This window comes from Arvicola amphibius, chromosome 6, assembly GCF_903992535.2.
Source record: "Arvicola amphibius chromosome 6, mArvAmp1.2, whole genome shotgun sequence".
Classification (NCBI taxonomy): Eukaryota; Metazoa; Chordata; class Mammalia; order Rodentia; family Cricetidae; genus Arvicola; species Arvicola amphibius.
Window position 1 is genome coordinate 23,747,019 of NC_052052.2, and position 16,142 is coordinate 23,763,160.

The window sequence follows — 16,142 nt, forward strand, 5'->3', positions numbered from 1 at the left end:
CACTGAGCCATCTCTCCAGCCCCAGTCATTCAACTTTTTGAGGAAGGTGGCAGACTCTTCACATTCCTTGCCAACCTTTTTCTCAACAGTCCTTAAAGGAAGATTTCACTATTATTCCCACCTTCCAGATAAGGAAACTAAAATGTTAGATGTGTAGGGGAGATAGCTAATTGATAAGGTGCTTGCCACATGATCAATGAGGGATTGAGGTCAGGTCTCCAGCGTCCATATAAAAGCCAGGAGCGACAGTGCCACATGTAACGCCAGTACTGGGGGATGGATGGGGAAACAAGGACAGGCAGATTCCCGGAGCTCATGGGTTAGCCACCTTAGCTGAATCTTGGAGCTCTAGGTTCATTGGGAGATCCCACCTCTAACAGGGTAGAGAATGCTCTATGAAGGATGCGCATCCTGACCTCAGGCCTCCCCAAGCATGTGCACCTGCGTGCACAGTGCACCTATCCACACAAACACACATGTACGAAAGATGCACTATCTAGCTCTCTGCCTGAGGGTTTGCGGCTACTGAGTGTCCAGGCATGCCCCCTGCATTGCAAGGTAAGTGGCTGGACCCCAGAGTCCATGGTTTACCCACATATTATCTGTAATCTTCAAAATACCGTGAGACGTAGGTTCTGTTCTGTCCCCTAAATTTGACAGATGAAAAAGGAAACCAAAGACAAATGCGATGCACTGCTTTCTTCAAGGCTACACAGCTAGGAAGTCGCGGAGTTGGGGTTTGGCTCTATGCCTGACTACAAACCCCACATTTCCAGCTTCCTACTAGATTGCTCATCCCTCAGTGTATTTACAGTGAGCATCTTAGCTAGTGTTACCGTCGCTGTGACAAAGGGTCACGACCAAAGCAATTTGGGGAGGGAAGGGTTTATTTGGCTGACACGTCCACATTGCAGCCTGTCAGTGAAGGAAGCTGGGACAGGGACGCAACCAGCTCAGGAACCCGGAGGCAAGAACTGATGCAGAAGCTAAGGAGGGACATTGCTTACTGGCCCGCTCAGCCTGCTTTCTAATAGAACCCAGAACCACTAGCCCAGGGGAGGCCCCACCTACAATTGGCTGAGCCCTTCCCCATCAATCATTAAGAAGATGTCCCACAGGTTTCCCCATAGTCCGTCTTATGGAGGCATTTTTATCAATGGAGGCTCTCTCCTCTTAGATGACTCTAGCTTGGGTCTAGTTGACATAAAACTAGCCAGGACAGCACGCCTTTAATCCCAGCACTCAGGAGGCAGAGGCAGGCGGATCTCTGTGAGTTCGAGACCAGCCTGGTCTACAAGAGCTAGTTCCAGGACAGGCTCCAAAGCCACAGAGAAACCCTGTCTCGAAAAACCAAAAAAAAAAAAAAAAAACTAGCCAGGACAGTGATATAGAGCAACCACAAATTATACTAAGATGATTCAGCAACAAGGGTGACTTGTTTCCAACACCCACAAGGATTCAAGCTCGTACAAACCGATTTACATAATAATGGCCAATATCTGCTATCCACTGTTGGATCCTGCCTCCGAGTTAGCAGTTCTAGGTTTATTGTTTTACTGACGCCTCCTGAAACCTGTGACATGGGTGCTGTTATTGTTCTTACAAGTGAAGAAGGGAGGTATAGAATTCATCCAAACCACTTAACTAAGCTGTGACCTGGAAACTGTAGTTTCAATTGCCCAACACTTGCCTGCCCAACAGAATGACCACTGCAGTTAAGTTTCAAACCTGAGGGGCCTAATTAACATATTAAAGCAAACTTGATCTCCCTGCATTCTTCAGTCCCTATAGGCACGTCAGCCATTTGTCCCAGGTTTGAAACCTAACAGTAGCTACCCTCTTTCCTTTTTTTTTTTTTTTGGTTTTTCGAGACAGGGTTTCCCTGTAGTTTCGAGAGCCCGTCCTGGAACTAGCTCTTGTAGACCAGGCTGGCCTCGAACTCAGAGATCCGCCTGCCTCTGCCTCCCGAGTGCTGGGATTAAAGGCGTGCGCCACCACCGCCCGGCTCCCTCTTTCCTTTTTCACTATTATTTCTTCCCTACTTTCTCTAGCTTCGTTTCCTCGGTGAGCCCTACCTATTATAATCTAGGCTCCGCCTACTAGGCGGTGCTTTTACCGAAGAACCAATGGAAAAAGTCAGGATCGTCTCGGGCTACGCCCCCAGGCGTTGACCCTGCTAGATTTGTTCCGGTGCCAGAGCCTATGAGAAGATGACGCACTCATTGGCTAACGCCATCTGAAAAGAGGCAGGCAGGGGGTGTTGTCCGCCGGCGCTAGCGCTATGCATTTTGGGAGTTGTAGTCTCGGAGACCTGGTTCCTAGACTGGCGCCGTCGGGACTCCTCGTCCCAGCATCCCCCGCACGAGCCTGGGAGCACTTCCGCCCTGCTGTAAAGTGGGTGTCTCGGTGGGTGAGTCCGGGTGACGGATGGAGTGCCCCTGAGAGTCAGGCGCTGAGCTGGAGACTTAGGAGGTGGTGGTACCCTGGGGGGTCTGGGAAGGTGAGAGGGGAAAGTAGCGTGTGTGTGTCTGTGTGTGGCGCGGGGAGGGCAGAGGATGCAGCAGCGTCTGGAGATGGGTCACCGAGGGGTCGGTCCGAAGAGTGAGTTGGAGGAGCCGTCAGTGAGACGGGTCTTACAGAGGTCTGCAGGTGAGGTGGAAGGGATGGGTTTTTGCCGCGTAGGAAAGTCACCTTAAGGTCTGGAGAGCACAGGCAGGGAGAGAGGATTCCAAGGGCCCTGGCAAAGAAGTGAAGAGGCCCTGAGCCGAATGAAGTCTGACTTTAAAATAGTGCTTCATTCTCCACACCCAAGTTCATGTCATTTGTAATGGGACTCGCTTTAGTGTACAGCAGCTTCTTCCCTCATTCCTGATGGCAGTGAAAGGCGTCTTCATATACTGACCTACCCATTTCTGACCCACCCACCCACTCTCTACTGACCCTTCCACCTACCCTCTACTGACCCACCCACTCTCTCCCGACCCACCCACCCCCTACTGACCCTCCCACCTACCCTCTCCAGACCCACTCACTCTCTACTGACGCCCCCCACCTACCCTCTCAGACCCACCCACTCTCTACTGATCCACCCCCTCTACTGGCCCTCCCACCCTCTACTGACCCACCCACCCTCTATAACCCACCCACCCTCTATAACCCACCCACCCTCTACTGACCCACCCACCCACTCTTACTGACCCACCCACCCTCTATTGACCCACCAGCTTACTTGTTTAACCAGTGGATTTCTCCTGCATTCTTCCCCATGCAAGTTTCACATCTTGCCTTTTCTTTAGTATCTCCTAAAATTACCTCTGTCTTCTGAGGGTCTCTGCAGAAGCGTCCACATTTTCGTTTCTCCAGCTCTGACAAACACTGCAGCCAGTGCGATCTGTAGCACTCAAGTCGGACTGTATTTTCAGTCCCCCAGCTTGGGATCCCGAACTGGCGTGCAGTGCGTGTTGAAGGAAAACGTGGTATTAGAGTTTTCGTAACTCCCTTTGCAGCCCTCTTTACACACCCTCCACATTCTGGGGCTGCCAGCCAGAGTTTTTCCCATTTTCTGGGTGGGCCATTTGGTTCTTCACTGTTCTGTATCCCGTCTCTCTGCTGTACCCATCTCCCATTCTCTACGAAGAGGACTACTCAACAGGTAACCCCTGTTGAATTCCTTTAAGCAGATCGTTACCTCCAACTTCCCAGGTCCCCAGTCATACTGGATTGACCACTTTTGATTAATGTAATTATCTGTGACCTTTTTGTCTCTTCCACTAGACGGCATCATCAGGACGGAAAGTGTCCGGCTCATCTCCATTTCCCTTTGTCCAGCTCAGAATAGTAAACACCTAATGTAGATCAAGCAAATGAGTAAATGCCTGGCAAATGTGGGCTGGCAATCGTCAGGGTGAACTTTGTTAGCTCAGGCTTGAAGATGGCTATGAACTTCCAGGCCTATGACCTTTAGTCTTCCTTCTGCTGTGCCACACAGCATGGAAGAGGCAGAAGCAGATCTAGAATCTGTCTTCTCTCTCTTCCTTGATGTCTTTTCTGTCTCCCATAGCATTATTCTAGCAGGTCTGAGGCTGTGTGATGTGATTGAGGGAAATGATGGGAGAAGACTAACCTGGGCCTATGTCCGACCTCTGCCACTTGGAGGTTCCCTCTCTTCCTCTCGGAAGCTCAGTTTCCCTCTGTCCATCACAGCTGGGTCATCCGTTGGGAAGGAGCCATTTCAGTCAGCACACTGTCTTTGCATAAGCTCCCGAACACAGCTGGGTTTTCCAGCGTGAACATGAGACAGAAGATCGACTTTGGCGTGGGTTAATGCTGTAGGAAAGCCACTCCACTTTCATGGGGTGACAAGAAAGGCTCACGAAACTGAAAGCAGGCGGAGAGTAGAAGAGACAAGGCTCAGCACCACATGCCCTCTCTGGAGTGGACTCGGATGGCTCAACTCTGAAACCTAGCTAGGGTCCCCTCTCTCTCTCTGGTCTTTGTGTGTCACAGGAGTTACGGGTTAGTGATGTCAGCTCAGCACTAATGGCCTTCCACTTGCTTGCCTGGAGGATTCCTTGCAAATATGGGCGGAAAATCCTGAGATGTACTTAGCGCCAATCAAAGACACCTCTTGGCGACCTGGATATAGTCCTGATGCCTCAGGACTCCCAAGGGTTTATTTCTATTTGAAATAGACTTTAGAGGATTTGAGGATCTCTTCCCCAAAAAATATTCTAGGCTCTGGCTTTGGGACTGGTGGCTGCTTTTGTCTGATGAATGTCCCCTTTGTACAGGAGCATAGGAGTCTTTGCTTGCTGACTTGTTATCTGTCCCAGCTATTGTTGGATCTGTAGTCCCAGTACAATGCTGGGCACATAATGCGTACTCTGTGAGTGCCTGACAGCTTAGTCCTTGTGTGTGATAGTGACAGATACATGTTTGGATTAGTGTATCAGGAAAAATGTGTTTTTACAAAAAGTTATGAAATGTTGATTCTTTAATGTAAATCTAGACTTTTGATATAACAGATTCATATATTTAATACAAGGCAACAAAGTTATTTAATGGCTCGACTGTTTATCATATGTGAGGTGCTGTACTGGCCTTAGTGATACACTGTAGTGGCATGGTCCAGCCCTGTTTTAGGGACTGGGAAGGCCCATGGAAATGTGCAGTTTAAGGAGAGACCTAGGCAGGTAAGGAAGGGCTGCAAGTGGCTCTGTGGAGGGTTCAGAGAGCAGTGGGGAGGAACTGTGGTCTGGGCAGTTGGAGCAGGTAGTAGTCAGGTGTTGTGTAGAGTGGACTGAGTATTAGGGTGAGAGCTGGAGAAGGAGATGGCCTAGTCATGCATTGGAGGGCAAGTGCAGGATGGGTGTGGTGGTTCTGTGGCCTGATGTGGTTCTGTGGACTAATGTGGTGATGGTTCTGTGGACTGATGTGGTGATGGTTCCATGGACTGATGTGGTGGTTCCATGGACCGATGTGGTGGTTTCATGGACTGATGTGGTGGTTCCGTGGACTGATGTGGTGATGGTTCCGTGGACTGATGTGGTGATGGTTCTGTGGACTGATGTGGTGATGGTTCCGTGGACTGATGTGGTGATGGTTCCGTGGACTGATGTGGTGATGGTTCCGTGGACTGATGTGGTGATGGTTCTGTGGACTGATGTGGTGGTTTCGTGGACTGATGTGGTGGTTTCGTGGACTGATGTGGTGGTTTCGTGGACTGATGTGGTGATTCCGTGGACTGATGTGGTGATGGTTCCGTGGACTGTGGTGATGGTTCCGTGGGCCTATGTGACGGTTCTGTGGACTGATGTGATGGTTCTCTGGGCTGATGTGGTGATGGTTCTGTGGACCAGGCTTACATATTCAGCTGTGTCCCAAAGGATGGAACATGCCTGTAGAGTGAGCTAGGTGCTGGCTTTGGAGCCTGATCAGGGTATCATTCCCTGTTCTTTGCAGAGGAGCATCTCTGCGTCTTTCTGTGCCTTCCACAGCTGGAATGCGTGAGAGAGGTGAGGAAAGCGACGCTCCTGGGTCCTCTCGCTCACTCTGCCCTTTTGTCTTTCCGCCTTTGCAGTCCTTCCCCAGGAGCCCCTTGAAGGCTACATTGCCAATGCAGGAAGTTACTGGATGAGGACAGCCCAGCTGAAGTGAAGCTCTCAGGCCCAGTGATGGCTGTGGCCTCGCCTCCACCAGAGCCTGAAGACCTCCTGATTGTGAATCTGCAAGAGGACTCATGGGGATCAGACTCCAAACCCCAGCAGGAGGTCCATGGCCACGTCCCTGGCCTTGAGGTTTCCCGCCGGTGTTTTAGACAGTTCCAATACCAGGACGCAGCTGGACCCCATGAGGCCTTCAGCCAGCTCTGGGCTCTCTGCTGTCGTTGGCTGAGGCCTGAGATCCGCCTCAAAGAGCAGATCCTAGAATTGCTGGTTCTGGAACAGTTCCTGTCCATCCTACCCAGAGAGGTGCAGACCTGGGTGCAGGCACGACACCCTGAGAGCGGGGAGGAGGCTGTGGCCCTGGTGGAGGATTGGCACCGAGAGGCCTGGGCTGCCGGGCAGCAGGTGAGGCTCATAGTCTGTTCTCTGAGCAGCTGGTTCACAAGGTGGGGGCCTGGAACTGAGTTAATAATTGCCCCCAAATCACAATAATAGTAATCATTGAGTAACTGCTGTGTACCGAGCCCTGCTGTGTAGTAGTTAGTATTCTAAATGCTTGACTTGTATTAACTCATTAAATCCTGCTGCAGCTTAATAAGGTGGGTCGACTCTGTTAGCCTAATTTACTAGTGAGGATATGGAGGCGAAGAAAAGACGGGCAGTTGGTTCAGAGTCACTACCTACTGGACTGCAGAGCCAAGATCTGCACTTGGAAAGTAACCAGAGTGTGTATAACACCATTGAAACTGCCTCCCAGTACACACAGCATGCCCACATTTGATAAATGGGATTGAAATGAGGAACTAGATAAAAGCCCACACTCCTACATCCACCTGATTTTGACAAAGAGGCAACAACAACAGCAACAAACAAACAAACAAAAAACACCCCACATTGGCGAAAAGACAGCTGTCTTAGTTGTTTTTCCATTGCTGTGAAGTGATACCATGATACCATGACCATCATTCGGGACGTGCGGTGGTGGGCAGACATGGTGCTAGAGCAGCATGTAGGTGTAGAGCAAAAAGCTTACATCCTGATTGGCAAGATGGCGGAGAGAGAGAGTGAGAGAGAGAGAGACAGAGAGAGAGAGAGAGAGAGAGAGAGAGAGGGATTGGCCCTAATATGGGCTTGAAACCCCCAGTGATACACCCTCCAAGACCACACCTTCTAGTCCCTCCCAAACAGTCTACCGACTGGGAAGCAAACATGCAAATATAAGAGCCTATGGGGCATTCTCAATTGAAACACCACAGCAACGTCTTTAGCAGACGATGCTGGTCAAACCAGATAGCTTGCTGTAGGAGAACGAGCTCGATTCCCTAACTCTCTGCCCAAAACGCCACTCCACAAGGATCCAAGACCTCAACATAAGACCTGATAGCTTGGATCAGATGGAGGAGAGGTAGGGAATATTCTTCAACTTACAGGCACAATCAGGACTGTCCAAGCAGGACCCCTGCAGCACAGGTTAGTACTTGACAGATGGGACCTCATGGAACTAAAAAGCTTTGTACAGCAAAAGGACATCATCTTTTGAGTAAAGATACAGTCTACAGAATGGGGAAAACTTTGCCAGCTATACACCTGACAGAGGGTTAGTATCCACAATAGACAAAACAAACAAACAAAACAAAAACCACCCTCAAAAATTAAACAAGAAAACACACAAAACCCTAAGCAACAAACAACCAGACAAAACCCAATTAAAATTTAGAGCATGAAATTGTACAAAGGATTCTCAGAAGCAGAAATACAAATGTCTAAGACAGTTTTTTTAATGTCCAGTATTCTTAGCTATCAGATAAATGCAAATTATAGTTACTTTGCGATTTCATCTTAGCCCAGTCAGAATAGTTAAGATTAAAACAACAAGCTGGACAGTGGTGGCGCACACCTTTAATCCCAGCACTCGGGAGGCAGAGGCAGGCGGATCTCTGTGAGTTGGAGGCCAGCCTGGTCTACAAGAGCTAGTTCCAGGACAGGCTCCAAAGCTACAGAGAAACCCTCTCTTGAAAAGCAAAAAGCAAATAAAACAAAACAGATTAAAGCAACAACAACAGAAAACAACTGGCAGCAAATGGTGGCGTGGACATAGGGAAGGGACACGTGATCTGGTGCGGCCACTCTGGAAATCAGTGAGGAGCTTTCCCAGAGCTAGACGTAGATCTACCGTGGGATCCAGCACATTCCTGAAGGACTGTATTCTGCCACAGAGATACTTTCTCACCGTGTTCATTCTGCTTTCTTCACAATGACCAGGCCATGGAAACAGCCCAGGTATCGTTCTGACTGTACTGAAAATGCACATGTATAGAGTGGGATATTATTTAACTGTGAAGGAAAATGAATTGTGGAATCCACAGGTAATGGATGGAGCAGAAAGTAATCATTTTGAGTGTTGTGACCTAGACCCAGAAAGTAAGGAATGTCATTGAGTCTAGACATGCAGTTTCTCTGTAGCTCGTAACCACTAAAGAGGCAAACGGGCTTATGAAAGGCTTATAAATTACATTTTCATTTCCCAGAATTTTATGTAATTTGTCTCTGGGAATCAAGAGCACTTTGAATAGTGATCACCTGCTTGACATATTTGTACAGCCTCCCAGAATCCAACAAGACAACTCATTTAGTAGTGTAAGTGCTGATTCGTTTACTAAAGTCAGTGTGGTAGCTTTCTCATTGACTGAAACTCTCTTTTGAACTTTAAGAGTCTGTTAACCCCGGAACAGATTCAAACTCAAAATAACATTCCCGACTCACTGAAGGGACCTGATTGGATTGATGACTGGCAGTTCTGACTTCGTGTGTAGGGACTGGAGCTGTGCGCTGAAGACTGCAGGTCCTCCGGAGCAGTTCAGGCGTGTCTGAGCTTCCGGCTGCCACCAGCGGGTCACCGCTCTGAGGCACAGCGCCGGAAACAGTGGGATACACATCCTCACCTTTCCAAGATGCCACCTCAGCCCTTGAAAGAGAGTGGTCAGTACCAAGGCTATGGGGACATAAGAGAATGAGGCCTTTCCTCCCAAGGGACAGGCTTGGGAGGTGGGGAGAAAGGATGTACAGGATTCAAGGTCCACAACAGGCTAATGCCTGATGGATGTTGTCATTGAGCAGTAATGTTAAAAGGCTCTGTGGGAGAGGATGCTGTAGGTACCACACTAGCTCTATACAGAGTTACACAGAGGTGTGTGTGTAGCAGTGGGTGTGTGCAGCTTATAGGGTGGGGACAGGTACCTCACACATGGCACAATGAAGAAAGCTCAGGACTCCCAGCTTCTAAAAGGAAAGGCAAAGGAGAAGTGTGCACTGGGCATGGGATACCCTGGCTTGACCCCATGTGACCTTTGGGAAGCTGCGTCTCGGAAGGAGGTGGTTTAGAAAGCTCATGTCTCACAGGGTTCTTTTCTTCTCCAGCAATCCTCACACCCCAGGCCCCAGCTGTTCCAAAGATGGGGAGCACTGGCGATTGGGAGGTAACAGCCAAATCCCAGGTAAACTTCTGTTTCCTCTTCCTGTCGTCCTCCCCTAGCAGAGGGGTATAGGGCATAGGGTGTTAGCCTTTGCCCCTCTGGGCCTGCTGGTACTCACTGACCATGATGTTCGCTCCACACATCGCATTGCTGAAGTGTCCTGATCTTTCTTAGGCCTGGTCAGGTTCCCGACTGCTTTTAAAAGTGTCAGTGACATTTAAGGTCCTTTCTGTGTGTGCCACAGGAGGCCCTGAACCCTGGTAGAGGAGCCAAGGAGGACCCAGCAGGAGATGACTGTGGGAATGGTGAGTGCCTGGGGAAAGAAACTGCCCTGCTTCAGGGCCCAGCTTGCCCATTTTTGGCACACTTGTTCCTAGAGAGGGGTTCGCCACCCCTCAGAGCCAGAGCTCTGTGTGCTTTGCACTTTCAGGGGAAGAAGAAGACTGGCTCTCTCCCCGCCTTCTCTCCCCTCTTCTCTCTCCCCCTTCTCTCTCTCCCTGCCTTCTCTCTCCCCCTTCTCTCTCTCCCTGCCTTCTTTCCCCACTTTTCTCTCTCCCTGCCTTTTCTCTTCCCCCTTCTGTCTCCCTCCTCCCCCTTTTCTTTCTCCTTCTCTCTTGCCCTGCCTTCTCTTTCTCCCCCTTCCCTCACCCCTTTCTTTCTCTCCCCCCTTCTCTCCCCTTTCTCTCCCCCTTCCCTCTCTCCCTCCTTCTCTTTCCCCTCTACCCCTTCTCTCTCCTTTTCCCTGCTATCAGAATTTGCTTCATGTTTAGTGTTGTTTTGTCTTATAGGTAACAGTGTCAGTGGAGGTCTGAAGTTTCCCAACAAGAGGGACACACACACACACACACACACCCCGCACTTGCTCCTTCCTTCCAACAGTGGAGTTGAGACTGTTTGGGTTGTTTGAAGTCCTGCGTTTGTCATTTGTGGATCTGTACTGGCCACCCTGTTGTATGATGTATTTCATACCAACAACACAACAAATGAGAAGCTGGCAGGTCCCTTTCATGCTCAGCGAGGTGGTCCTGTTGCTTCTAGGTACCTTTCTCCAGGATGATCAGCACAGGACTTTCCCATTGGCCTTTTTCAGGAGAAGGGTGGGAGTTTTCGGGACAGTGTGGAGAAGCACAGACCAACAGGTCCATTCTGCTCAGTCGTGTCTGTTCTTCCTTTTGCATAGGAGTTCCAGTTTCAAAGCCAAGTGTCACCTCCCAGCATGAGCGAGGACCAGAGGATTTGGGCCTGAGCCTTATAAACTCTGGGAATGGGAGCCCTGCAGATCATAATGTGGACAGTGAGCCAAACAAGCCTGCCGAAGCGGCAGCCCAGGAGGACTCCAGGGCCTGGGAGGAACAAGGTGACGGGGAGGATGTGAAGGTGTCAGGTGTGCACTGGGGCTACGAGGAGACCAAGACCTTCCTGGCAATCTTAAGTGAGTCTCCTTTCTCGGAAAAGCTCCGGACTTGCCACCAGAACCGCCAGGTATACCGGGCTATCGCGGAGCGACTGAGGGCACGGGGCTTCTTGCGGACTCTGGAGCAGTGTCGCTACAGGGTCAAAAACCTCCTGCGGAATTACCGGAAAGCCAAAAACAGCCACCCGCCAGGAACCTGCCCCTTCTACGAGGAGCTGGAGGCCCTGGTGAGGGCTCGGACAACCATCAGAAGAGCCACCGGTGGGCCAGGAGAGGCTATGGCCCTCCACAGGCTGGGTGACAGTGACCCTGAGATGGATGACCAAGAGGAAGGGAGCTGGGAGCCCGAGGAGGCCACAGAAGACTGCAATGGTCCTGGCCTGGCCACCGAGGAGTCTCTTCAGGGTCCCAGGAGTGCAGGGGGCCCAGCTTTGCTCCAGAGCCGCATTGGTAAGAATATGGCGTGTAACTGGTTGAATGTCAGCCAGGCTGTGGCTTCCCAGGTTAGAACTCAGACTAGGAGTCGTATTAGTGACACTAGAGTAAGGTGCCAGGTCCCTGGACCACCCTCAGGCTCACACTCTCTTCTCTAGTGGCCACATCTCCTGGTTATAGGAACAATAATTCTAAGCCTTGCTAGACCTGGAGAGACCCCAGTTGCTTCCCAGAGTGTTGCTGGTGACTCTCCTAGGTGGCGCTGGAGCGAATTTTTTCATTTCCATAGGTGTGTGTGACAGCAGCCCAGTAATTCCCACAGAGTGTGTTTGGGTTAAGAGAGAGTGGGGGAAATAGTAAAGCGTAGAGAAGCTCACAGTGTGGACTTGAGAGTCCGATTGTGACAAACACATCTCTTGCAAAGGGACAGTCACTGACATCCATGAATGAAGCATCTGAAGCCTCAGGAAGGAACAGAATCTGGGCTCCTGCTCATGTTCATGGCCCCCCCATCCCACCCCAGCTCCCATGCTGCCTCCTTGGGTTACATGACTTACCTGCACCGGAATGGAGACCGGATTACAGCGACCAGAGAGGCAAGGGTGTCCTCAGCTGTAGTCTGTCACCTGGTTATTCAGGGTCCATTTATGTCTCTGGTTCGTGGGGATTCTCAGATTCCATGTGTGTTGAACGAATTCACAGATGTATTCTGAATGAATACAGGGAGAATCTCGTGGATCTCAGTGACTCATTGGCTGAAGCCAAGGGAATGGCTCCCTTGATGCCATTGCTAAAACACAGCCACTTGCTTCTCCCTTGAGAGGGTGAGAGAGGATGCCTTGGCTCATTTCCCCAGCATACCCCTGAGAAGCAAGTTTGTGTTCCCAGGTACTTGGACAGTTTCTGAGAGCCATGCTCTAGGGATCTAGAAGTCAGGTGATGCTGGTCCTAACCTCTGAACTCTTCATTTCGACAGCAGGTGTGCACTGGGGCTTCGAGGAGACCAAGGCCTTCCTGGCAATTCTCAGTGAGGCCCCGTTCTCTGAAAGGCTTCGTACCTGTCACCAGAACCGCCAGGTATACCGGGCTGTCGCAGAGCGGCTGTGTGCGCTGGGCTTCCTGAGGACTCTGGAGCAGTGTCGCTACAGATTCAAAAACCTTCTTCGAAGTTACCGAAAAGCCAAGAGCAGCCACCCTCCAGGAACCTGCCCCTTCTATGAGGAGCTGGACTCACTAATGAGGGCTCGGACAGTGATCAGGGCCATGGAGATGGCGGAAGAAGCCAGAGGTCTTCCTGGATCTGGGAAGAGCGGTACTGAGCCTGATGACCAAGAGGCCTGGGCTGAGATGGAAGATGAAGATGTCATTAAACTTCTGACTCCTGATCCCCAAACTCCACACACAGGTGAGCTTGGAGTCTGGGTGTTGGCAGAATCTGCAGCCAGTGCAAAGAGGGGAGCTGAAGGGACTGAAATCTGCACAATACACTCCAAGACTAAGTTCTCAGCACCAAGGAGGTTAATTTACCCCAGCGGGACAAAGGTCAGGGAATAGGAGACAAAGACAGAGGGTAGAGATGAGGGAGAAGGGAAAAAGAACAAGGAAGAAGGGAAGGGATATTTGCCCCAAGGGACAAAAGACTGTCTCTGGATGGAGAGGAGACAGACATGGCCCATAGGCCACAGCAGTTTATAATGGCCAAAGGGGAACCCCATTTTAGAATGAGTTGGTCTATTTTGATTGGGCATGTTAACTAGGGTGGCCAAAGGGGGCTTCTGATTGCTGGACTTCAATACTTTGATAGCTGGACCTTGGTGGTCAGCCTCAGGAGGAGGAAGTGGCCAAATAAGGGAATAGACCTTGGTGACTAGCTTTAGGGATGCAATTTTAACAGTTTAGCAAGGCAGAAGCAATGGGGGAAAGAGAAGGCCAGCCAGAGCCATGTTTGCCATGCTTGGGCCTACTAGAGTCCTTCAGGAACCAGGTATATTATCTTTGTCTCTGAGCCAAAAGAGGGAAGGAGATCAAATAGGAAAAGATTTTGTGCACTGCCTAGATCCTGTCATCTCTGATTTAGTGTTATCCTGCACACAAGGTGGCCAGTCTGGCTTTTACCGGGACACGTCTGGGTAATTATGGAACAGATTCAGTCTTGTATGACACAGAATTTGTTCAGTGTACTGGAGGGCTCTATGAGCTGTTTAGTATTGAGTACAGACTTCAGAGGAATGGCCTGAAGGGGAACCAGGCTGAATGGTTGCCGGGGTGGGATTACTGTATACCAGAACACTGCTCAACTTTTCAGAGTGAGAAGCACACATGTATCCAGAAACTTGGTAACATACATAAACTGCGGAATATAAGATTCAAAATCTGTGTTAGCCAGATTTACAAACTACACGATACAGGCACGTTAATGCTAACCAGTGAATGAACAAAAAAAAACCTATTTCTGTCAATTCTTTCAGGTTTTGAGTTGAAGCATATGGACGAAGACCGAATTTCAGAGCAGGACGTTTTTGGGGATTTGCCTGGAGCATTCTCAAAGTATCCCACAGACGTCATTTGCCAGCCCCGTGCCCGGGGGGAGGACGGGAGCGAAGATGAAGGGCAGTGGGGGAGTGCTCTCCCATGGGAAGAGTGTCCCTCTGAGGAGGACTTAGAAACGCTCATCGACCATCAAGGCCTGTACCTCACAGAGAAACCCTACAGATGTAACACACGCATAAAAAGCTTCACTAGGAACTTCCGCTGCGTGACTCACCAAGGAGCCTACATGGGTGAGAAGCCCTACAAATGTCCTGACTGTGGAAAAGGTTTTAGCGACCACTCCAACCTCAGTACCCACCAGAGAACCCACACTGGGGGAAAGCCCTATACATGTGGGGAGTATTGGAACAGCTTCAAGCAGGGCTCAAACCTCCCGGAACATCAGAGGCTCCACTCGGGAGGAGCTCCTGACCTGTACAATGTGTCTGGGGAGAACTTTGGCCACAGCCCATCTTTTAGTGCTTGCTGGAGAAACTCTGCATGGGAGTTACCCGAACGTCCCCAGGATGTCAGCGTGATAATCAGTTCTCCTGGGCCCTGTCACACCACCTCAGGGAAGAAGCTGTACCCGTGTCCTGAGTGTGGAAGGTGTTTCTCTAAGAGCTCTGCCCTCATCAGTCACCAGAGAATCCACACGGGTGAGAAGCCATATGAGTGTGGAGAGTGTGGGAAGAGCTTCAGTAAGGGCTCCACCCTGGCCAACCACCAACGGACGCACACTGGCGAGAAGCCGTACAAGTGTGTGGCCTGTGGGAAGTGCTTCAGCGAGCGCTCCAAGCTCACCACCCACCAGAGGGTCCACACGGGGGAGAAGCCCTACCGGTGCCTCACGTGTGGGAAGTTCTTCCGCGACCGCTCCAACCTCATCACTCACCAGAGAATCCACACGGGCGAGAAGCCGTACAAGTGCAGGGAGTGTGGGAAGTGCTTTAACCAGAGCTCCAGTCTCATCATTCACCAGCGGATCCACACCGGGGAGAAGCCCTACAAGTGCACGGAGTGCGGCAAGGACTTCAACAACAGCTCCCACTTCAGCGCCCACCGCAGAGCCCACGCTGGGCAGAGAGCACTGTAGGCTGCACCTCTTCCCGACACAAGAGCAATAATGCGTGTTTATGTCTCATTGTTATTTCTAAAACATGCGAGAAAGAAAGCTTCCAATGTCTAAGCTTGGTGTATACTTCGAGATGTTTTCTTGGTAAAATTCAGGTCATTTAGATGAGTTACACCTACAGGGATTGTGATTTGGAGGTACTTGTTAAGTGTAATCTGGTTTGTCTTTCCTCACCACCACCATCACGAAACCCCTCTAGAATCGTCAGGCTGTCCTTAACATCTGCCTGTCAAGAGCTCAGTCAGTGTGCGAGGCAGACGGATGGTGTAGGGTGAGGGTTGAATCTGGGGCCCAGTGTATTGACTCTGCGTCCTCGCTCTGCTTCTCACTGTTCTACGCAGGAGAGTGGCTCTTGTCCTTGGTAGTGTGCAGCTGGGGCGAATCCTCATGGAGAAACCTTGGGACTTCACGGTGAGAGCAGGCATAAACTGAGGACCAGTGCCCAGGGCACTCACTGAAGGGTCGGCAGCGAGTGGGGCAGCAGTGGCATCGTGGCAGAATCAACAATAAAGCAGAAATAGCTGCACATCGAACATTTGCTCTTGAGCAGCCGTAGCAGTCCTGCTTCCCAGAGTAGAAAACGGAGGGCTGGGCAGGTTGGGTGACTGCATTGGCCACACATCTGAAAACGAGAGAGGCAGAAGTCGTCCAGATTCGTGTGCCCCAGAGTCTGGGCAGCTGTGCGCCTCACGGAGCCCTCTGACAGGGAGGCAGGTATCTAGCACTCAGATGGCGGAATATGATGACCAGCGAGCATCCCCTCTAACGAATACAGAGGCTGAGAGTTCCTGCCCATGAAAGGAGTTGGGATGCTCAGAACTGGCGAAGCCCTCTGTGTAAGGCTGAGCTGGTGGGCAGGAGTCGTGGGTGAGAGACAGAGGTAGGCTGAGACGGCCGTGTCTCCAGGGGGATAGTGCTTTGGCGAAGTGGGTCCGAGGGTCCTTCTCGCAGGCAAGTCCTGCTTCTCATAGGTTTATAAGCCTTGCCAAGCA

The 16,142-nt window shown here is 50.7% G+C and overlaps 1 protein-coding gene across 1 annotated transcript; it reads left to right on the forward strand.

Annotated features, from left to right (window-relative positions):
• The first annotated feature begins 2,408 nt into the window (after positions 1 to 2,408).
• Zscan20 (zinc finger and SCAN domain containing 20) lies at positions 2,409 to 15,895 on the forward strand. Its single transcript, XM_038333739.1, has 8 exons — positions 2,409 to 2,500; positions 6,080 to 6,569; positions 8,978 to 9,143; positions 9,582 to 9,658; positions 9,882 to 9,942; positions 10,818 to 11,501; positions 12,463 to 12,891; positions 13,955 to 15,895. The coding sequence occupies exons 2-8, from the start codon at positions 6,174 to 6,176 to the stop codon at positions 15,109 to 15,111; spliced, it is 2,970 nt and encodes a 989-aa protein (XP_038189667.1). The 5' UTR covers positions 2,409 to 2,500; positions 6,080 to 6,173; the 3' UTR covers positions 15,112 to 15,895.
• Positions 15,896 to 16,142: the final 247 nt, after the last annotated feature.